The 23,047-nt window shown below is 23.3% G+C and overlaps 1 protein-coding gene across 3 annotated transcripts in view; it reads left to right on the top strand.

Annotated features, from left to right (window-relative positions):
- The window catches only part of LOC117170684 (transcription initiation factor TFIID subunit 3-like), a 51,150-nt gene that overhangs the window by 19,577 nt on the left and 8,526 nt on the right, over positions 1-23,047 (top strand). For 2 of the 3 annotated variants that reach the window (XM_033357651.1, XM_033357652.1), the window contains exons 6-9: positions 2,959-3,156; positions 8,411-8,523; positions 8,816-9,125; positions 22,265-22,365. In XM_033357651.1, the coding sequence (XP_033213542.1) occupies positions 2,959-3,156; positions 8,411-8,523; positions 8,816-9,125; positions 22,265-22,365 (722 nt within the window). Of the gene's footprint in view, positions 1-2,958; positions 3,157-8,410; positions 8,524-8,815; positions 9,126-18,342; positions 18,438-22,264; positions 22,366-23,047 lie in introns of all 3 variants that reach the window. The other variant, XM_033357653.1, reaches the window with a different exon arrangement.

Consider the following 23,047-nt stretch of genomic DNA (forward strand, 5'->3'; position numbering starts at 1 on the left):
CATATATCTAGTCGGGAGTGGTGCTGACTAAAAACAGATGATTTGGAGCGATTCGCGCGTCATTTGTTGGTCATTCTAAGGACTTATTGAACTACCCTCGTATTTGATTTCAACTTTTTTTTTTAATTTTAAGTTCAATTGTTAACTATTTTTTTATGATGAAATCATTGAGTTTATAATGCGTAATTCTTGATTTTTTAAAATTTTTGAGAGAAAAATTGGGAAGGTTCGTAAGAATTTTGAAAAAGGTTCGAAGGGAATGAAAAGTTTTTCTTCCGATTCATAGGAAAGTTTGAAATGATTTGTTTTCATTTTGAAAATAATAATTTTAAGAGAATATTTAGAAAGATTTCTAAAATTGTTTAAAAAAAATCTGGAAGACTTTATGGCGATTTTTCATGTTTTTTAACAAATTTTTGGATTAATTCGAATAAACGTAATAATTTTAAATTTGAAGTAATTGAAAAAATGTGGATTTTTGAAGATTCTGAAATAATATTTGGAAGTTTTTTAAAGAATTTTGAAAGGTTTCAAGAGAAAACATTTTTTTCTAAAGATTAACACGAAAATTTAAATATTTTAAATAAATTTAAAGGGTTATAATAAATTTTCGTAAATAATTTGAAATTTGAAAAAAACTGCCTGTAAAAAATTTAAAAAGCTCATTATTTTTAAAAATGAATTCTAAGAGAAAATTTGAAGAGATTTCAAAAACCTTCTGAAATTTAAAAAGAAAAATGGTAAAGTTTTTGAGGGAATTTTTCATAATTAAAAAAAAGAATAATTCGAAAAATTTTTAAAGTTCTAAAATTAAACAAAATAAAAATAAAATATAGTGTTTTGAAGATTTTGAAATAAAAGTTTGAAGCTTTTTAAGAATTTTATGAGATATCTAAAATTTAAATTTTTAATTTTAATCTTGAAGGAAATAAATAAAAATCAAATGTAGATTTTTGAAGATTCTGAGATAATATTTTGAAGGTTTACAAGAATTTTGATAGGTTTCAAGAGAATAAAATTTTTCTTTAAAGATTCTCACGAAAATTTAAATATTTTAAATAAATTTAAAAGGTAATAAATTTTCGTAAATAATTTGAAATTTGAAAAAAAAAATTAAAATAAAGTTTAGTTTCCAAGATAAAATTTGAAAATATTTCTAAATCTTCCTAAAGTTTAAAAAAAAGGAATCTAAAAGTTTTCGAGGCAATTTTTCATATTGAATAAAAAAATGAGGAAAAATTCAAATTAATTTAAAAGATATCTTAAATTTGAAAAAATAAAATAAAAAGTACAGTTTTGAAAATCTTTAAACGACATTTTAAAGCTTTTTAAGGTCTTTTGATGGTTTTAAGAAAATAGCAAAATTTCCTTAGAATTCCTATGAAAATTTTTGATTTTTTATCTTAATAATTAATTTTCAGAGTATATTTCAAAAGATTTCCAAAATTCACATTTCTTGTTTAATAATTTAAAATCTAAAGGAATTTACAATAAAATGTAGAATTTTTAAGATTTTGAAATCATATTTTAAAGTTTTTTAAGACTTTGGAAAGGTTCTAAAAAATTTTCATAAATAATTTGGAATTTGAAGAAAAAAAACTAAAATAAAATGTAAAATGTTGAAGGTTTTTAAAGATTTGTAGAGGTTGCAAGATAATCAAGAAAATGTTCTTAAGATTCCTTTGAAAATGTTAAAAAAGAATTGTTAAGGAAAAATCGAATAATAAAAAAATATATTTAAAATTTTGAAAAAATAAATAAATAGAAATAAAATGTAAATTTTTTATGGCTTTAAAATAAAATTTTAAAGTTTTTGAAGGATCTTGAAAAATTTTGAAGCTTTTAAAGAATTTTCAGAGGTTTCGAGAGAATTAATTTTGTAGTTTCAAGATAATGAAAAAATGGGTTTAAGATTGCTGTGAAAATTTTAAAATAATTTTTAATTTTGAAAAATTAATCTTAAGAGGATATTTAAAAAGATTTCCAAAATTGTAAATAAAAATAGCCGTAAGATTTTAAGGCAATTTTTCATGTTTTTTTAAAACAATTTTAGGAAAAATTCGAATAATTTTCAGAGAGATATTTAAAAGTTTTTAAAAATTGTCAAATCTAATTAAAAATTTTGAAACAGTTAAAAATAAAATGTAGATTCTGGAAGATTTTGAAATAAAATTTTTAAGTTTTTAAAGGATTTTGAAAGGTGTTAAGATTATAAAAAAATATTCTTGAGATTACTGTGAAAAGCTTGAATGATCTTCTATTTTGATAAATGAATTCTAAGAGAAAATTGAAAAATATTTCAAAATATGTCCTATAATTTCTAGAAAGAATCCGGAGGATTTGAAGGCTATTTTTGTAATTTTCCAGGATTAAAAAAATGTTAGGAAAAATTCTAATTGTTTTTAAAAATATTTAAAACTTGTAAAAACAGAATTTCGAAGATCGTAAAGAAATTTTTCATGATTTTTGTTTAATGTCAGGAAAAACTCGAATACTTTTAAAAGCTATTTAAACGTTTGTTAAAATTTAAACTTTGGACAAAATTTAAAATGAAATTTAGATTTTTGAAGATTTTGAAATTTTTCTGCATTTTGGAAGGATTTAAATAATAGAAAAATTCTTATGATTAAAACAAAAATTGCCTGCGAACTTGCGAAAATTAATTTTAGGCGAATGTTTACAAATATTTATGAACAATTTTTTATGTTTAAATAAAAATTTAATAATTATTAATTTGGAAAGAAAAATTATAAACAATAATTGATTCTTTCTTTAATTTAAAGAATTTAAAATTTATGAAAGTATGAAACTTAAAATTTGGCTCGCCGGGAATTGATCGGGAATTTTTTTCCTCTGGATTTAAACGGCCATCCTAGGTTTGAAAAACTTGGAGAAAACCTTTTTTACCTAATTATTATCTATTACTTATTTAATTAGTATGCCATTTTTTTGTTTCAGAAATCGAAAGAGCATAAAAAAGAGAAGAAGGATAAAATCAAAAAGAAAAAAGACAAGAAGGAGAAGCATAAAGAGAAAGGTGAGAAAATAAAAGAAAAGAAGGAAAAAGGAGAGAAGAAGGAGAAACTGGAAAAGCTTAAAGAGAAGAAAGAAAAACGGGAAAAGCGCAAGGAGAAAGATTTAAACAAGAAGACTGTGGTAATAATATAAAAATATAATAATAATATAAAATGGTTGGGTCGTCATTTGTTCTTGATAATTTTGAATTGAAAACACTGAAAATTTAAGAAAAATGTATGCAATTATTTTGAATTGAAAACTATCCGATTCATTTCTGAATAAAAAGTTTAGAATTGAGAATTTTAATTTTAAAAAAATTTTTTTGTAATAAATTGAACAGAAGCTTTCAATATTCAAAGTCTTCAAAATAAAATTTTTTTATTTGGATAATTTCATTAGAAAGGATTTTTAATTGTATCATTTCTAATGCAAAGCGTTCAGAGTTGAAAAATTTTATTTTAAATTGAAGAATCTCGCAGTTGAATGATTTTATATTAAAATTTAAAAAGAGGACAATTTCAAAACGTTGAAAATGGAGAACATTTAAAATAGGAGTTTTAAAAGTGAAAACTTCGTAATTCTAATATATTTAAATTCGAAGCGATCATCATTTGACAATTTTAAATTTAAAATTAAATTGAATATTTCAAAGTAAAAGCTTCGGAAATCTAAATTTGTATTAAATAAAAAGATTATGATTTAATATAAAAAGTTATTAGGCAAATTTTTCTAAAATTACAAAATAAATTCGCCCTTATTTTTACTGTTCAAAATGGAACAATTTTCAATTATAAACTATTAAAATGGAATAAATCTAAAACTTTTTTGTATTCAAAGCCTTCAAAATTTCTATTCCTGTAAGTAAATTTAATCATTTAGAAATAATCGCTAAAAATTAATCTTTTATTTTCTTATTATTTTATTTTTGCTTAAAAAGTGATATTTTAATTTGAAAAATTAGATGAATTGTTGAAAATTCGTCCATTTTGGTTGAATTCATCGGTTTTTAATTTAAAATATTTTATGATTGAAATATAAACTATTGCATTTTACGTTGTTGTTTGAAGATTCATATCTTTGGTTTAAATTTAACTATTTTTGATGAAAATCAGTTTTTTCCCCCTTAAAAGTTGTTTAAAGGAAAATTTAACTTGTCCGTTTTTGGTTAAAAATTCGCCTCTTTTAGTATAAAAATTAAGCATTTAAATGATAATTTATGTATTTTATTGAAAACTCGTTTCTTTTGGTTGGAAATTAATGTTCTTGGTTAAAAAATAGTTTCTAGGTTGAAAATTAAACTGTTTTTTAAGTTTTTTTTCTTTTATTGAAAATTGACTTTTTTAAGAAAATTATTCTTGTTTGCAAAATTCATTTATTTTTGATAAACACTCATTTCTTTCATAAAAAATTTAACTACTTTGGTAAAAAAATTTTTTTTTGTGAAAACTCGACTTTTTGGTAGAAAGTAATCTTCTTGTTTGAAAATTCATGTTTTTTCTTTGTTGAAAATTTCTTATTTTTGGTTTAAAATTCATTTTTATTAGTGTTAAATTCCATTATTTGGTAGACAAAAAGAAACTCTTTTACTTTATTTTATAAATTAACTATAAACTTTTATCAATAATTTGTATAAGAAAATCTATTTTTGATTTACTAAATTTAAATTTTTGCAGAACTTGGACCCGAACAGATTGCGCAATCAAAATTTACTCAAAATAATAGAAATTTGTAAGGGTTTCAATACAAAAAAGTTTTAATGTCACCATTCTTCGTGACTAGATTTTTTCAGTTATATATGAAGTTCAGATTTTTTTAAGTTTAAAGTTTCCGTAGTATACTTTTTTCATTTTTTTAGTATTTCTCATTTAAAATTAATTTTTAAATTAAGTTTCAAATAATTTTAAATAATTTAAATTAAACAAATTATTAAGTTTTAAATGTTTATAATTTAAACTTTTTCCATATTGAACGGTGAAAATACAGGTGAATTTACTTTATTTTATTCAATACAAATTTATATTTTTAGAATTTTAATTTCCAATTGTCAAATTTTAATTGCTTCGAATTTAAATTTATTACAATTCAAGATATTTTACTTTTAAATTATTCATTTTTGAATTATTTCAATTAAAAATAATAAAACTTTGATTACTATAAATTTTTTTAGTAGTTGTGCCAAAAGTCCGATATCTGGAAAAAATGGTTTTTCTATGATTTTATGAATGAACATACTATGGCTGATGCCATTTCAAATAAAAAACTTTTTTTCCAGTGAGAAATATTAAAATTCACAACAACAACAAAAACTTCTATTTTAAACATATTTGTTGTAATTGAATTTTTTATGACCGTCGCTTCTTACTAATTTTTGAAAAATGATTGCATTTTAATAAATGACGACTTATTTTTCCGGGAAAACATTGTATACAACTCTGTTGTTTCCAATTTTTAAAACAACTAAATAATTATTTTAAAAAAATTCCATTGCAAAAAAGTGGTTAAAATTAATGTTGTTTTTGTTGTGAATTTTAAAATTTCGAATTGAAAATGTTTTTTATCTGAAATTACATCGGTTATAATAATTTGATTTTTAAAATCATAGAAAAACTATTTTTTTCAGATATCTGTCTTTTGGAACAACTGCCTTAAATGATTTATTTTTGAAAATTATAATCGGAAAATATTTAATTATTAACGTTTTGAATTGAAAATAAAATTGTTCAATACTGAACACTTTGAATTAGAAAAAGCACAATTTGAACTTCTGCCTGATTTTCAAAATTGTTCTAAATTTTCAATTCACAATAATTTTCTAAATTTCTCTAAAATTTCCATTTCAAACTCTTTCAATTCCAGGGCGGCCGCTGGATCGGAAAAACCGGGAAATATCAGGGAATTTTTTTTACCTGGAATTGTGCAAATTTGTAAAAGAAAAATCTCTCCACGTTCGATTTCAACAGTTTTTAAATAATTAATTGAATTTTAATTTTTTCAATTATGCTATTATTTAGCTTACAATGCGTAATTCAAAAAATTTTCACTTTAAAAATTTCCCATAAAAAAATTTTTTTTAATCATATTATTAATTTAAAGAATTTTTAAATGCTTTCTTAAAGGCTTGAACAAATAAGAAAAAAGCCTTTAATGTTGAAAATTTTTGATTAAAAAAACATTTTTATTTAATAAATAAATTTTGTAAATTATCTGTATTTTTAGTAATAAAAAGTGAACAAAAACGATTTTAAATCAGTTCAAAATTTAAGAATTTTCAGATCTTAACGTTTATAAACTATTACAACTATTAAACTATTTTCAACTTTTAATTTATTCCTAATTAAAGGATTTTATTAAATTTAAAAAATCTTTTCTGTCTAAAATATTCAATTTTTAACCCATTGAATTTGAAATTTTCAATTAAAAAAAAAGATTAATTATTGAATACTTAGCAATTTTTAAATTTTTATTTAAGACAAGTAAATTGGAACCAAATATTTAAAAGTAAAGAATCTTTAATTGAATTGTTTGACATAGAAAGCCTGGAATCATTAAAATTTCAAAGAGCCTTTAAACTTTGAACGTTACAATTTTAATTGTTGTATTTGAAAAATGCTTAATTTGTAAGTGAAATTTTTAAATTTTGATGTATAGTTTACAAATGAACATTTGTAGAAAAAATTTGAGTAATTTTAAGAGATATTCAGGAGTTTTAAAAAGATCAAAAATTATCATGCAAATTTGAGAAAGTTTTTAAATAATTAGTTCAATTGTTATGTTTTTCAATTATGCTAATATTTAGCTTACAATGCGTATTTAAAAATTTTCCATTAAATATTTTTATTTTTAAGCTTACATTTTTAATTTAAAGAATTTTTAAATGCTTTCTTAAAGACTTGGACAAATAAAAAATAAAACCCTTTGATGTTGAAAATTTTTGATAAAAGACATTTTTATTTAATAAATAAATAAGTTTTTTAAATTTATCTGTACTTTAAGTAACAAAAAGTGAACAAAAACGATTTCACAAAACGATTTTAAATCAGTTGAAAATTTAAGAATTTTGAGATTTTAACGTTAAAACTTAAACGCTTTCAATTTGAAAGTTTTATTCATTAAACAAATGCGAACGTGTGATTGAAAGTTTATAAACTATTTTCAACTTAAAAATAACTTCATGATAATATCTTCTTAAGTAAAGGATTTTATTAAATTTAAAATATTGTTTTAGTCTAAAATATTCCATTTTTAACCTATTCAATTTGAAATTTTCAATTAAAAAAAAGATTAATTATTGAATATTTATCAGTATTTGAATTTTTATTTAAGGCAAGTAAATTGAAACCAAATATTTAAAAATATTTGAAAATGTGAAAAATCATTTTTAATTTTTCTAAGAATCTTAAGAAAATGTTTTTATTCTTTTGAAGCCTCTCACAATTCTTGAAAATAATCTAATTTTTTGTTTAAAATCTGCGAAAATCTATATTTTTTTTATATTAGGCAATCATTTCAAGTTTTACATTAAGTTTGAATCTTTTCAAAACTTCTACATATATCTTAAAATTACTCAAATTTCGCGTACAAATAATAAATTTTCAATTGTTATTTATACAACCAAATTATAACGAAATTTTCTGAAATTTGCAGAATTTTCTAAAAAATTTTGAGAAAAAATTCAATTCATTTTGACTGATATTTAGAAGTTCTGGAAAAATTTCCAAAATAATTTTAAATTTTAAACCAATTTAAAACAACTTCTAGATTTCTCAATATTTTGAAATAAAATGTTGAAGCTTTCCAAGGATTCTTAAACTATTTAAAAAGAAAATGATTGAATTTCTAATTCAATAAGTGTTCAGTTAAACAATGTGCAATTTTTCAATATTTAATGTTTCTAGCTTAAAATTCCTTAAAATTATACAATTTTGACAATTTTAAACTTCGTTGATTGATTTTTTTAATTTAGAGCATTGAAAATGATAACTTGGATTTATATATTTTTTTATTGAAAAATGTTAGTTCCTTTAATTTTATACGCGTAAATTAATGATCATTTGAATACAAAATTTTTTAATTCAAAACTTTTAAATTTCAATTTTAAAAGTTCAAAATTTAACAGTTCCACTTTGAGTGTTTTTATTTAAAACCCAGTTTTTATTACCTCAAGTGGAAAATTTTGTAGCTTTAGAATTCCATTTTAAAAATTTCGTTGGCAGTGAAAAATGTATGCGAACCGGGAAATGACCGGGAATTTATTTCGTCGATTAAAACGGCCACCCCGAATTCGAAATTATCAGGAAAAAATGATGGTTTAGCTAAATTGAGACTGGCTCTAATCCGCTCTTTAAATAATATAATAATTGGACCATCTGAAAATCGAAATTTGTTTTTTTAGAAAGAAGAGAAGGCTGCAGTACCTCTTGAAGTTGGGGTACCGAAGCTTACCCTTAAATTGGGAACATCTTCGCCAAGACCACCGACACCAGATAGCGCTCCCATGAAAAAGATGTAAGCAAGCATTTGTACTACATAAGACTTATTTTATTCTGAACGAACAGTATTTTATCCTAAAGATGAATAGTTTATGAACAAATGAATATTGAACTGATATTGATATTACTATTATTATTATGAATATTATTATTATTATGAATATTATTATTTTAAATAAAGTACCTTTTTAAGCCTTCCATGTACAACTACAAGTAGTGTTAATTTTTGTATGGATTAAACGAGTATTTATTCTAAAACGTTTGACTTGATTGATTCGCTCATTTTCTCATGTGATAATATTGCGCAGAACTATAAAGCCGCTGCTGAAGAAGCCGGAAGAGGAAGCGGCTAAGCGAGAATCGAGTCCTGAGTTGGCCAAAATATCGGCATTAGTAACCCGGCCGCCGAAACAGAAGACACCAAGTAAGAAAACAGAAGAGGGGATTTTAGAGCTAAACCCCACTCTCTCTTCAGACTCTTCTTTCTCTACCAATATTTCTAGCGTATCACCTCGAGCAAAAAGATCTTTATTCAAACCTCCCCCATCACCCATCTATTCCTATTCCTCAAGTCCGAGTCCTCCATTGCCGCAGGAGCAGCCAGCATTTTACTATGTTGTAAGTATTTTTCTTAAGTTAACAATTCAATTTTCAAACACGGCGCCTAAAATTCAATCTTGTTTTATGCAGTTCAAAATTAAAGATACAACAAATTTTTTTTTACCAAAAATATCTTGCAACAGGGTGTCTATCTGACTGAGGGGATTTTCTTCTTTTTTTTTTTCATCGGGTAGTTGATTCAGTGATTGGGATTTTTTAAAATTCGGATTTAGTTAAATTAGTATTATTTATGAAATTGTAAATTTTTTTGTTTTATATCAAAGATAGGTCTAAAATAAAAATATAAACGCTGTGATTATGATTTGGAAGAGATTTGAAATCTACGGTGCGACTGAGGCAGGTTTAAATAATAGTTGCAGTTAAATGGGATTTTTTAATTTTTTATCCCACGAAGTTTTTAAGTTAAAATAAAAATAATCGGTCGGGCGCTTTTTGTATTTCATTCCTAAGAAATAAGGAAAGTTTCAGGTCATTTTTTTAAAAAGTTAGGTAACTGAAAACTTAACTATTCTATTTTCAGTTGAAAATTGATATTTTATAACTAAAAATTCAAGTATCTGGTTGAAAATTCTTGTATTTTGTTAAATACAAATTTTGGTAGAAAATTAATCTTCGTTGAAAATTCATCTTTTTACTTGAAAATGAAAAAAATTGGTTAAAAATCAATTTTTGGTTTAAAGTTCATCTCTGGTAGAAGAATCAGCTTTTTTAAAATAAACATTCGTTTTTTCTTTGGCTAAAAATTAATTTTTTACGGAAAGTTTTCAACTAAAAGTTCAACTGGGTAATTTTTGTTGTAGAATTATCTTCTTTAGTTGAAAATTCAACCCTTTTTGTTAAAATTAATGTTCTTGATTGGAAATTAATCCTTTTGGATAAGAACTCAATTATTCTAGTTAAAAATGCATCATTTTAATTGAATTTTTTTTTAGTTTGAAATTATTTTTTTTATAAATGTTTTTGTTGAAAACTGATTTTCTTCATTGAACATCATCTTTTTGTTTGAAAATTAAACAGTTTGTTTGTACTTTTTTCTCGATTTTTACTGAAAAGTCATATTTTTATTTGAATTCAACTGTTTTTGATGAAAAATAAAAATATTTTTCGATTAAAATTTAAACTGATACATTTTTTGTACATTTTCTTTGGGACGAAAATGTATTTACATGTTTGAGGGCTAAACTCTTTTGTTAAAAATTAATTTTTTTGTTGGAAATTCATTTCTGGCAGAAAAATCTTCTATTTTTATAAAAATTAGTTTTTTCTTTGGTTAAAAATTAATTTTTTTGTACGAAAAACTATACCAATTGGAAGAAAAGCAAAAAATTAATAATCAAAATATTTTTTTTGTAATTTATCTCTTTGGTTGAAAATTAATTTTGTCAACTAAAAATTTAACTGGTTTATTTTAATTGAAAATACTTTCCTTTTTTAGTTTGAAATTAATTTTGTTAAGAAATTTTTTGTAGAAAATTGTTCTTCGTTGAAACTTCATCTTTTTGTTTAGAAATTAAACAGTTTGTTTGTAATTTGTGTTGAATAATTTTCAATTTTGGTCTAATTCAAATGTTTGTTATCAAAAATTAAAATCTTTTTCTATTTTAAATATCAACTGCTTCATTCTTCGTTCGAAATTAATCTTTCTTTTAATTAAAATTCAATTACTTTGGTAAAAATTTAACTCTTATGTCAAAAATGAATTGTCAGATAAAGATTCATCATTTAAATTGAAAATTCATCTCCTTAGATGAAAAATGGCCTCTTTTGTTGAAAATTGTGTTTCTTCTATGACTGAAAATTAATTTTTTTACTGAAAATTTAACTATCTTAGATGAAATTCACCATTTTGTTGAATAATTTTTTTTTTTTTATTGAAAATTAATTTTTCCTAAACGGAAAATGTAACTATTCCATTTGAGTATTCTATTATTTTATCTGGAATTGTCTCTTTAATTGAAAATTAATTTTTTGAATTAAAAACTTAACTGTTCAATTTTTTTAAACCACTTATCTTTTGTAGTTAAAAATTCGTTGTTTTTTTTGTGTAGAGATTGAGTTTTGTTTCAAATTCAATTACGCTAAGTTATAGAGTTTTATGAAATTCGCGTTTATACAATTTTTATGTTATTTACGTATTTTGAAGCGCTGATTCTGAAAAGATATTATTTGAGCTAAAAATTCATAATTTTAGTTTAGACTTCATCTATATGGATAGAAAATTCGTTCTTTTGTATTTGAAATTTAACTTTTATAGCGTAAAAAGTCTCCTTTTTTTTATTGAAAATTCTTCTTTCTGGATTAAAAACTCAATTGTCTTCTAAAAAATTCGACTTTTTTCCCTTAATTTCTCAACTATTTAGTTGTAAATTAAAACGTATTAAACAAAATAATTTTTTAAATTAAACTATTTCGTTAAAAATTAATTTTCTGTTTTAAACATAAACTGTTTTCTAAATTATCTGATATTTGAAATTAAAAACGGAATTCTTTTGTTCAAAATTTGCCTTTTGGTTTAAAGTTCGACTATTTGGATAAAAATGTAACTGTCTTCTAAAAAAAAATTTTGTTTAGCATGAAAATTCAACTATTTGGTTAAAAATTAATTTATTTTGGTGAATATTCGTCTCTTTTTATTAAAAGTCAACTATTTGGCTGTAAAAACGAGTATTTGATTGAAAATTAATTTTTTTCAATTATTTGGTTTAATATTCACCTATTTGATTAAAAATGATCCATTTATTGAAAATTTAACTTTTTAGAATGATAATTCAACTGTCTTCTAAAAAGAGGGTCTTTTTACATAAATATTCAACTATTTGGTTGAAAATGGAATTTTTAAATTTGAGATTAAATCTATATCATTTGGAAATTCTGCCATCTTGTTAAAAATTCAATTTTTTGTCCTTCTGGATTGAAAAATCATTTTTTTGTGATAGAAAAATCTTTTTTTTTTGTTTGTTAAAAACTCATCTTTCTTTGTTAAAAATTATATTTTTTATTGAAAAATCAACTATGTATTTAATTAATTTTGTTTTTATTACGATATTTGATTGAAAATTAATTTTCAAACGAGATTCAATAAAAAAAAATTGTTAAGCAATATTTATCGTATAATTTTGTGAAAATGTTTTCATTTCGTAGCAAGTAAATGAAAAAATGGACTTTTTTCAAAAAGCGTCCCTACCGATTATTTTAATTGTCGTCTTGAAATTTTCATAGGACATCATATTATCATAAAAAATTAAAAAATCCAGCTTACCTGGAACTTTAGTTTCAAGTTGGTTTCATAGGAAATTGTCCAAAATAGTTATATTTAATTCCGAATTTAATTCGGAACTGTCTATTTTCCAAAGAAATTGAAATTCTGAACAAAGGCATGGACATTAAAACAAAAAAGTATAATAAAAAAATAATTAACACCCGGCCAGAAAAATAAAAAATGTACCTGGCATAAACCGGGATTTTAAAATTATCCCTCCAGTGGACACTCTTCTAATATTGTTATTATATTATTTTAAAGTGAAGCCCTTTTTCTAGTAATTTAAAAAATATATATGATTTTTTGAAATTAATTTAATTTGTCTTTCTTTATTTGTTAACTTGAATTGCAAAATGCAAATGTAACTGTTTCTTGTGACTGTTGTGACGCCGTGATTTAATTGAAAGACAATCTTAAACGTGATGTGGGCTTTGATAGTCGATGAAAAAAATCACAGAAGCGATTTTTACGAAATTCAGCCCAACCCATCCTGGCTGTTAATGGAGAAAATCATACACCTCATCAATTTCCAGTTCCTCGTTCACTCTTTTTACATTTCTTCTGATCTGTGTTCTGTGGTGAAGGCTTTTCTCTAGTTGACATTTTCATTTCGCTATCGTGAATCGTAGAAATTAGAGAAATTTACTGGCCTTTCGTTTCTCTTCTTCTTTTATTTTTGTATCGAGATTTCGTGTAATATTAAACTAATTTTCTCAGTAGTTTTTTTTTTTCGGCAGTTTGTCTTCTATTTGTACTTCGTACATTTCTTTTCTTCTTCTGATATTCTCGCATTTTTAGATTGCAAAGGCATGTTTCACAAAATGTTTTGAAATTTTGCTGATATTTTCAAAGTAAATAAAAAGGCTTTGTTTTTTTTTAACTAATAATTTTGAGGAAAGAATCATTGCATATAAAATTTCATTTCATTAAAAAATCCAAAACATTTTGTTTAATTGGAGTCAATTTGTTAATGAACAATACCAATTATTGAAATGATAATTTTCATATAATTTGCACACGATTTAAACAAAAAAGTTCTAAGCTTGCCTTTATTAGTTTGCACTCTTAGGTATAAGAATTTTTTTTATATGTTAATACTTGTCTCTTCTTCTCAGTGCTTTTTACGCGGCTTTGTACATACGATAGCTGTTTTTAATATTACTAAAAAAAAGTGTACTAAGTGTTTAAATATGAAAAATTTTGTTCGCTATTTTTCCTTGTATACTAAACATTTATCGAGTTAGTAATTTTATTTTTATTATTCTTATATTGCATCAGCGTGGCTGCATGTTTGGGAAAATTTGTAAAGTCAGGGGCAAGTCAAGGATTTTGAAAAAAATGGCAAAAGTCAGGGAATTATTTCAAGAAGCACTTTAAATAACTGTCAAGAATAATCGGGACTGCCACACAATCGCTTTAGTCATTTTTTTTAATCATGTCTTTTCTTTTAAAGATTTTAAAGATTTCTTTAAAAGATTCCATGAAAATTTTAAGAGATTTTATATAATTTGAAGGGATTTTAGAGGATTTTTAAGACTTCAGAGTATTTTTAAAAGTTTAAGGTATTTTCAAAAGCTTTAACAATTTTCTGGGGGTTTCAAAGAATTTCTAAGGATTTAAATTATTTTCAGGTATTTTTAAAAGTTCTAAGGAATTTACAAGAGCAGGGTGGCCGCTTGACCGGGAAATGACAATTCATTTTTTTTTTACCGGGAATATTACAAATTTGTAAAAGAAAAATTTGTCCATGTTCGATTTCAACAGTTTTTACATAATTAGTTGAATTGTTATGTTTTTCAATTATTCTAATATTTAGCTTACAATGCGTATTTAAAAATTTTCCGTTTAAAATTTTTATTTTTAAGCTTACATTTTTAATTTAAAGAATTTTAAAATGTTTTCTTAAAGACTTGAACAAAAAAAATCCTTTGATGTTGTAAATTTTCGATAAAAGACATATTTATTTAATAAATAAATAAATTTTTTAAATTTATCTGTACTTTAAATAACAAAAAGTAAACAAAAACGATTTGACAAAACGATTTTAAATCAGTTGAAAATTTAAGAATTTTCAGATTTTAAGGTTAAAACTTAAATGGTTTCAATTCGAAAGTCTTAGTCATTAAACAAATGTGGACGTGTGACTTAAAGTTTATGCACTATTTTCAGCTTAAAAATAACTTCATAATAATATATTCTTAAGTAAAGGATTTGATTAAATTTAAAATATTGTTTCAGTCTAAAATATTCCATATTTAACCCATTCGATTTGAAATTTTTAATTAAAAAAAAAAAAAAGATTAATTATTGAATATTTAGCAATATTGGAATTTTTATTTGAGACAAGTAAATTGAAACCAAATATTAAAAAGTAAAGAATCTTTAACTGAATTGTTTGAGATAGAAAACCTGGAAACGTTAAAATTTCAAAAAAAGCTTAATTTGAAAGTGAAATTATAAATTTTGACGTATAATTTTCAAATGAATTTTGTAGAGAAAATTTGAGCAATTTTAAGAGATATTTAGGAGTTTTAAAAAGATAAAAAATTATCATGCAAATTTTAGAAAGTTTTCTTAAAATCTTCTAGAATCTTTTTTGAAAATTTTGTTTAAATCTTTGAAAATTTTTTTAAATATATTAGGCTATCATTTCAAGTTTTACATTAAGTTTGAATCTTTCCAAAACTTCTACATATTTCTTAAAATTACTCAAATTTCGCCTACAAATAATAAATGTTAAATTGTTATTTACACATCCAAATTGTAAAAAAATTTTCTAAAATTTACAGGTTTTTCTGAAAATCGTAGAAAAAATTCAATTAATTTTTACAGATATTTAGAAGTTCCGTGAAAATTTCCAAAATAATCTTAATTTTGTAACAAATTTAAAACCAATTCTAGATTTCTCAAGATTTTGAAATAAAATTTGGAAGCTTTCCAATGATGTTAAAACTATTTAAAAAGAAAATAATTGAATTTCTAATTTAAGAGGTGTTCAGTTAAAAAAATTGCAATTTTTCAATATTTAATGTTTCTAGCTTAAAATTCCTTAAAATTATATAATTTTGATCATTTTAAAGTTCATTGATTGATTTTTTAATTAAGAGCATTGAAAATGATAACGTAGGTATATATTTTTTATATTTAAAAATGTGAGTACCTTTAATTTTATACGCGTAAACTATTGAGCATTTGAATACAAAATTTTAAAATTAAAAACTTTTAAATTTCAATTTTAAAAGTTCAACATTTAACAGTTCGACTTTGACTGCTTTAATTTGCAGTTTAGTTTTCTTTACCTCAAGTGGAAATTTTTTTAGCTTTATTGTTCCATTTTTTTAATTTCATTAACCGTGAAAAATGTTTGCGAACCAGGAAAAACCCGGGAATTTATTTCGTCGATTAAAACGGCCACCCTAAAGATATTTAAAAAGATTTGAACGAATTTGACGTATTTTACAACATGTCGAGGAATTTTCGATTGATTTCAATAGTTTGAGAGGATTTCAAAGGATTTAAAATCTTTTAAGGTATTTTAATATACTCTATGGCATTTAAATTCTTGAAGGGATTTCAAAGGTTTTTATAAATTTTAGGGTAGTTTTAAAAATTCCGAAGTATTTTCAAAAGATTTAAAAAGTTTTAAGGGATTTGCAAAAATTTTAAAGCATTTGAAATATTTTCGGGTATTTTTAAAAATTCCTAGGAATTTTAATGTATATTAATTTATATTTCCAAAGATTTTAAAGGCTATGAAATATTTTAGGGCATTTTAAAGTATTAGAAGGAAAGATTCAATGGAAATTTTAATTTTTTCAGTAAGTTCTTGAAATTTCAAAGGGTTTTTAATATTTTACGCATATTTAAAGGTTTCTGTAGAATTTTTAAGACTTTAATAATTTGAAGGAATTTCAAAGGATGTGAAATATTTTATAGTACATATTTTAAAAGATTCCAACGAATTTTTATTAATTAACAAAATTTGAGGTTTTTTGAGGATTTAAAAAAATATTCTATGACATTTTCAAGAGATTTAAAAATTTTCTACTGATTTCAAAGGATTTGCAACATTTTAGGAGATTTAAAAATATTCTAAAGAATTTTTAATTCATTTAAATAATTTGATGGAATTCCAAGTTTTAGGGTATTTTAAAAGATTCAAAGAAATTTTTAGTAAGTTTCAACAATTTAATGGGATTTCAAAGAATTTTTAATATTTTGGGATTTGCAATATTTTGGGAAATTTTAAGACTCCAAGGGATTTTTATTTGACTTCAGTAATTTCAGGGGATTTCAAAGGATTTTTTTTTAGATGTAAAAATATTTTAAAGCATTTTCAAGAATTTTAAAAAGTTTCAAGGGATTTGCAATATTTTAAGGAATTAGAAGAATTTCAAGAGCATTAAATAAAGGTTTCAAGGACTCCAGAATATATCAAAGGATTTTGAAATATATTTAATGGAATTGTAAAAGATTCCACAAAATTTTCAGGAACCTTAAAGAGTTTGAAAATTTGAGAGGATTTGCAATATTTAAAAAATTCCAAGGAATTTGTTAAGATCTTTAAAAACTTTTAAGGGATTTCAAAAGATTTCAAACGGTTTGAGTTATTCTACGGTATTTTTAAAAATATCAAGGAATTGAAACTAGGAAATCGAAAGTATTTGCCATTAATTTCAGTAATTTAATGGGATTTCAAGGGATTTAAAATATTTTAGGGAATTTTAAACGATCCCAGCAAATTTTTAATTGACTTCAATAATTTTTTTTTCATGATTTTTTCTTAATGATTTTTAAAACCCTCAAGGTATTTTAATTTTTTTTCTGGATTTCAGGAAATATTATCAGATTTCATAGAATTTCACGAGACTTGATAACATTTTCATGAATTTCAAAGAATATATTCATGAGGAGTGAGAGATTTCTTAAAGTTTTAAAGATTGGAAGAGATTTTTAAATATCTTTTATAATTCATATGGAGTTCGCCTTGAATTCTTATTAATCTATCTTCAATTCTTTTTAATTCTTTTTAATTTTTTTAATTCACTTGAAATCTTATAAATTGGCGCAATTCTATGCAATTCAATGTATTTTTTTCTATTTTTTATTTAATTCATCTTGTATTTTTTTGATTCACCTTGAATTCTCAGGTATTTTAGCAAATTCCTATTAATTTCCTTAAATTTTTCCAAGCTTATTCTAAACTTACTGAATTCAATGGCATTTTATATATTTTTGAAATGCTATTTAATTTATTTGAATTTTTGTATTCGCCTTCAATTTGTAAGAATTTTGACGAATTTTTCTCTTTTCCGTGAAACTGCTCTAAATTCCAATTTTACTGAAATCAATAGCATTGTTTGGATTAAAAATTTGTTTCCAATTAATTTTCATTCTCCTTAGTTTAACTTTATTTTTTTCAGAGTCTTATGAATCGAAGAAAATTTTAATTTAAAATCCCTTCATTCCATTTATAAAGGATTCTATATAAAAATTATGCAAAATTAGAATTTTCTTGAAACATTAATCGTCAGGGAAGGTAAAAAAGTAGGAAAAATCATGGAATTTTGAAAATGAAGTTTAGCGGCCACTTTGTTCATTAAAAATTACACTTTTTCATTTAATTAACTGTATCCTTTTAAATATTTTTTCTATACAAGTATTACTAAAAATTAGCTGTTTTCGTTTCACAGTACTTTAAATCGAGAAAAGGTGCAATATTTTTCGAATTTGGTAAAACTTGATAACAGAATAATAAACTGTAATTCTCCTAATCACAAAAAAAAAAAATCTTTTCGATTGTCTTATTAACTACAAAAGATAATTTGTAGATCGTCTACTAAGTAGAAACATTTAGCCGGTTTTACTTGGTTGCATGGAAAGTGCATGATTTTTGGCTTAAAATTTAGCATGACCAAGCAGTTAGGTATATAACAATCAGTTTTCACGACACAGAGGTGAAACCAGTTGCTGTTACTAAAAAGGAAGATACTAAAGAAGATAAAGAAAATGGAGGAAACATATTGAAAACGCCACCGACTACCGCCACGGTAAGTAAATTCCCAACCCGTCCTGCCAGGGAACTAAGAGTCAAAAAACTAAAATCTATTAAATTTAAGAAAATGGAAATACAGTGTAGGAAAAGAAGGATCTTCGCTCCTTGAAGCGAGTTCAAAATCTGAAACGCTCATTCAATCTTCATTGGATCATTGTTAATTAATAGAGAGAGGATTAGATAATTTCGAATTGGAAAAGTTTGAAATTGAAATTTAAGAAAAGTGTGTGAAATGATTTTGAATGGAAAACGTTGCAATTCAAAATACAAATTTTTTAATTTGAGAAATTAGAATTAATAGATCGGAATTTAAAAAAATAGGTCCTTTACAATTCAGATGAATGAAAATTGTATTATTTATAATTAAAAGGGTTTAAAATTGAATAATTTAAAAGTGAAATCTTTTGAATTTTATTCATTTTAATTCGAAGCGATTAACATTTGACAATTTGAAATTCAAAACTAAATTTATTATTTTGAAGTAAAAGCTTCTGAAATTCTGGAAATCTAAATTTTTATTATATTAAAAAGTTATGATTTAATTTTAAAATAAATTAACCTTTACTTTCAAGGATCAAACAAGAACAATTTTCGAGACGGCTGAAAAATCCCGAAAAATTAAATTCCCGACACTATAAAATTCCTGAATTGGAAAATTCCCGAATAGGAAAATTTCCAAATAATAAAATATTCTAACTAGAAGATTTCAGAGTTTAAGCAATCAAAATTCTTTCTCATAAATATATTATAATATAATGTTTAAAGTTTCTAAAATTATTGTTTGAATGTAAAATAACTATGTTTGAAAGAAATTTTCATCCAGAAATATATTTCTTTCAATTATTGTTATTTTAAATACAAACAATAATTTTATAAACTTTAAACATTAAAAATATTTGATTGTCGTATTTTTAATCAATAATATTCGGAACATTTTTTTTTATTCGGGAATTTTCTAGATCGGATATTTTATAATATTGCAATATTCGGTTGGTAATTTAAAAATGTTGTGATATTATAAATTGTCCAAGAATTGTATTATTCGATAATTTTATAATTGAGGATTTTTATTCTTCGGGATTTTTCCAATTCAGGAATTTTACTATTATTAAATTTTATGAATCGGGAATTGAAATAGAAAACTAAATTGAATATTTCAAAGTAAAAGTTTCTGAAATTCTACAATTATAAATTTTTATTAATTTAAAAAATTATGATTTAACATAAAAATTGATTGGCTAAATTTTTCCAAAATCAAAAAATAAATTCATTCTAAATTTTTAATTTGTAAATTATACTTTTCGAAATTCAGCCACTTTATTTTTATTCGCAAAATTCAAACTTATGATAGGTAAAGATTAAAAACGTAGCGTTTGCCATGAAAATTCATAATTCTACAATTGTAACTATTAAAAATCGAAGAAATTATTCAACTATTCAGTAGAAAAATTGTTGTTGTTTTTTTTTAATTGAGTTTGAAATGTCAAACTTTTTGGAACATTTTTCAAATAAAGAGCTTCAATATTTAATGCCTGGTTCTGAAATCTGCTCAATTTAAGGATTAAATTAATAAATTTATAATAAATAAATAATAAAAAAATAATAAATAAAAGATTAAATTAATAAATAAATTATTAAATTTGAAACTGACTAAAATTAAATTAGTTAAATTTTGAAAAATATAATTGATAATTTAAAAATTGTAAATTTCTAAAAGAATCAATTTACTGAAGGTAATATAAATTTTTTTAATGTTACAATTCTGTACTACTGCATATTTTTTAGTTTTAAATATTTTTAATATTTTCCATTCAAAATTACTTTTTATTTTAAATGTTTTTTGAAAAGAATAATTTAATTTGAAATGGTTTCAATTGAAAATTTAAGACGACTGGAAAATGTCGAAAAATAAAATTCTCTTTACTGTAAAATTTCCGAATCGAAAAATTCCTTTTACTGTAAAATTTCCGAATTTAAAAATTTTCGAATAGTAAAATTCCTAAATTGGAAAAATTCCCAAATAATAAAATTCGTGAATTATAAAATCGTCAAACAATAAAATTATTGAATAGTTTATAATACTACCAAATTAAAAAATTTCGGAATAATAAAATTCGCGAAAGAATATTGCCGAATTTTAAAAGATCCAGACTAGAAAATTCCCGAATTTAAAAAGAAACAAATGTTGTGGATATTATTTATGTATTGAAAATACAACAATAAAATATTTTTAGTGTTTGAAGTTCCTTAAATGATAGTTTTTATTTAAAATAACAATGATTGAAAAAAATATATTTCTGGATGAAAATGTCTTTCAATTATAGTTATTTTATATTCAAACAATAACTTTATCAACTTTAAACATTATATTATAATATATTTAATAACAAAATTAATTTATTGAACTATGAAATTTTCTAGTTCGGATATTTTATAATTCAGCAATTTTCTGTCTGGATTTTTATCATTCGGGAATTTCTAAATTTGGTAATATTATAAACTGTCCGGAGTTTTTCAATTCGGTAATATTATAAACTGCCGGGATTTTTCCAATTTGGAAATATTATAAACTGTTCAGGAATTTTATTATTTGGATTTTTGATTACTCTGGGAATTTTAGGATTCATGAATTTTAGTGTCGGAAATTTTTTTATTCGATATTTTTCAGTCCCGAAAATTTTTATGTTTTTGAACGGTGTAAATAAAAGTGAATTAATTTTTTTATTTTAGAAAAATTTGTCTAATCTGTTTTTCTGTTAAATCATTTTTTTATTTCATATATATTTAGATTTCTAGAATTTTAGAAGAATAATTACATTATTCAATTTAGTTTTAAATTTCAAATTGTCAAATGTTTGATTTCTATGAATTTTAAATTATCGATTTTTGAAAATTCTAACTGGATAATATTCTATTTTTAACGTTTTAAAATGTTCCTTCTTCGACATTTTAATCTGAAATTCAATTTCAAGATTCTTGAATTCAAAATAAAATTGTCTAATTCTGAACGATTTGAATTAGAAATGAGACAATCTCAAATTCTTCCTGATGAAATTGTTAAAATTTTAAAGTTTTAATTTAAAGTTTAAGAATTAAAACTTTTCAAATTCAAACAGTTTATTCAGAAATGAATTGGAAAGTTTTGAATTCAGAATCATTTAATATATTTTTCTTAAATTTGAAAAGCCTTCAATTCGAATTTATAAATAGCAAACTATGGTCTAGCCGGTATATATTTATATTACAAAATATTTTCTCGAAAATTTGAAGTCACCAGATAGAGAATTCTTCACGGAAGATATTGGATTATATCCAAACCTTAAATGCGTACTTTTGTATGCATAATTATTGCTAGAGGTAGAAAAAAAAGCATCCAAAAAGTAAAAGTTTATATTCTCTGAGAGAAAATTCTTTGGAATCAAGCGCAAAAGGAGTATGAAATGTCAAGAAAAGAAAAGAAGAGACAAGTCAAGCTCGAAAATACTTAAACACCGTTCATCGATCATTTTTCATTGTTCATTAATTGACAAATTCATACATTATTTAACATGGTTTCATTTTCATGGAAAGAATTGATGCCCCCTTAGCATGTGCAGGTTTCACTCAAGCATTGCTAAACTTGTACTCCTTTTTGTGAAGATATTTTAAATATCTCGTGTCGAATTGTCAATCTTCGTTTGAAATTTGAGGCTTTCAAATACTATTTTTTGATGAAAAAAAAATTCGGAGATAGCATCAGCGAAATAAAATTTTAAGGATGGGTTAGGTTGTTTAATAATTGGTTGGAGGAATATTTCTTCTGTCACGTTACGAGTGTTACAGGATGCAAGCGGAAATCAGGTTTGGATTTGTCCTGCCTGCGGAAAGCAGGATGATGGATCACCAATGATTGGTTGCGATGACTGTGATGCTTGGTACCACTGGTGAGAAAACAACATTTTTATCCGTAAATTCTGTAATTCAGGGTGGCCACAGGTCAGGAAAGTTAAGGATTTTGAGAAAGAATTGTCACTTTTCTTTCAATAAATTAACGACTGATGAATTCAGGTCCATACCTATTTCTGAATTTTCTTGAATTTTTTTTAAAGATATTTTAGGGTATTTCAAAACATTCTAAGACATTTTTATTATTATTACAATATTTTTAAGGGATTTCAAAGAATTTTAAGAACCTTAGGGTACTTTTAAAACTTTCAAGAAATTCCCTAGAGCTTAAAAAAAGTTTCAAGGAATTTCAGAAAGTTTCCAGGGGACTTGAAACATTTTAGGTTTTTTTTTCTCCTAAATTCAAAGACATTTTTAAGAGCTTTAAAAAAATTTCAAAGGATTTCAAAATATTTCAAAAATTGTATGGTATTCTTGCAGTATTTTTAAATATTTTGACATTTTTTAAAGCTCTTAAAAATGTATAATGTTACCGAATTGAAAAACTCCGGACAGTTTATAATATTACTAAATCCAGAAATTCCCGAATAATAACAATCCCGACAGCAAGATTGCTGAATAATTGTGGGTCCGGATGCAATAAGGGCACATAAAATTTTTTCGTACGAAAACGAAGTCCCCTGGAGGCTTTAGAAAAAATTTTCGAATTTTAATTTTCAA

The sequence above is a fragment of the Belonocnema kinseyi genome, chromosome 4 (genome assembly GCF_010883055.1).
Source record: "Belonocnema kinseyi isolate 2016_QV_RU_SX_M_011 chromosome 4, B_treatae_v1, whole genome shotgun sequence".
In the NCBI taxonomy this organism is placed as follows: Eukaryota; Metazoa; Arthropoda; class Insecta; order Hymenoptera; family Cynipidae; genus Belonocnema; species Belonocnema kinseyi.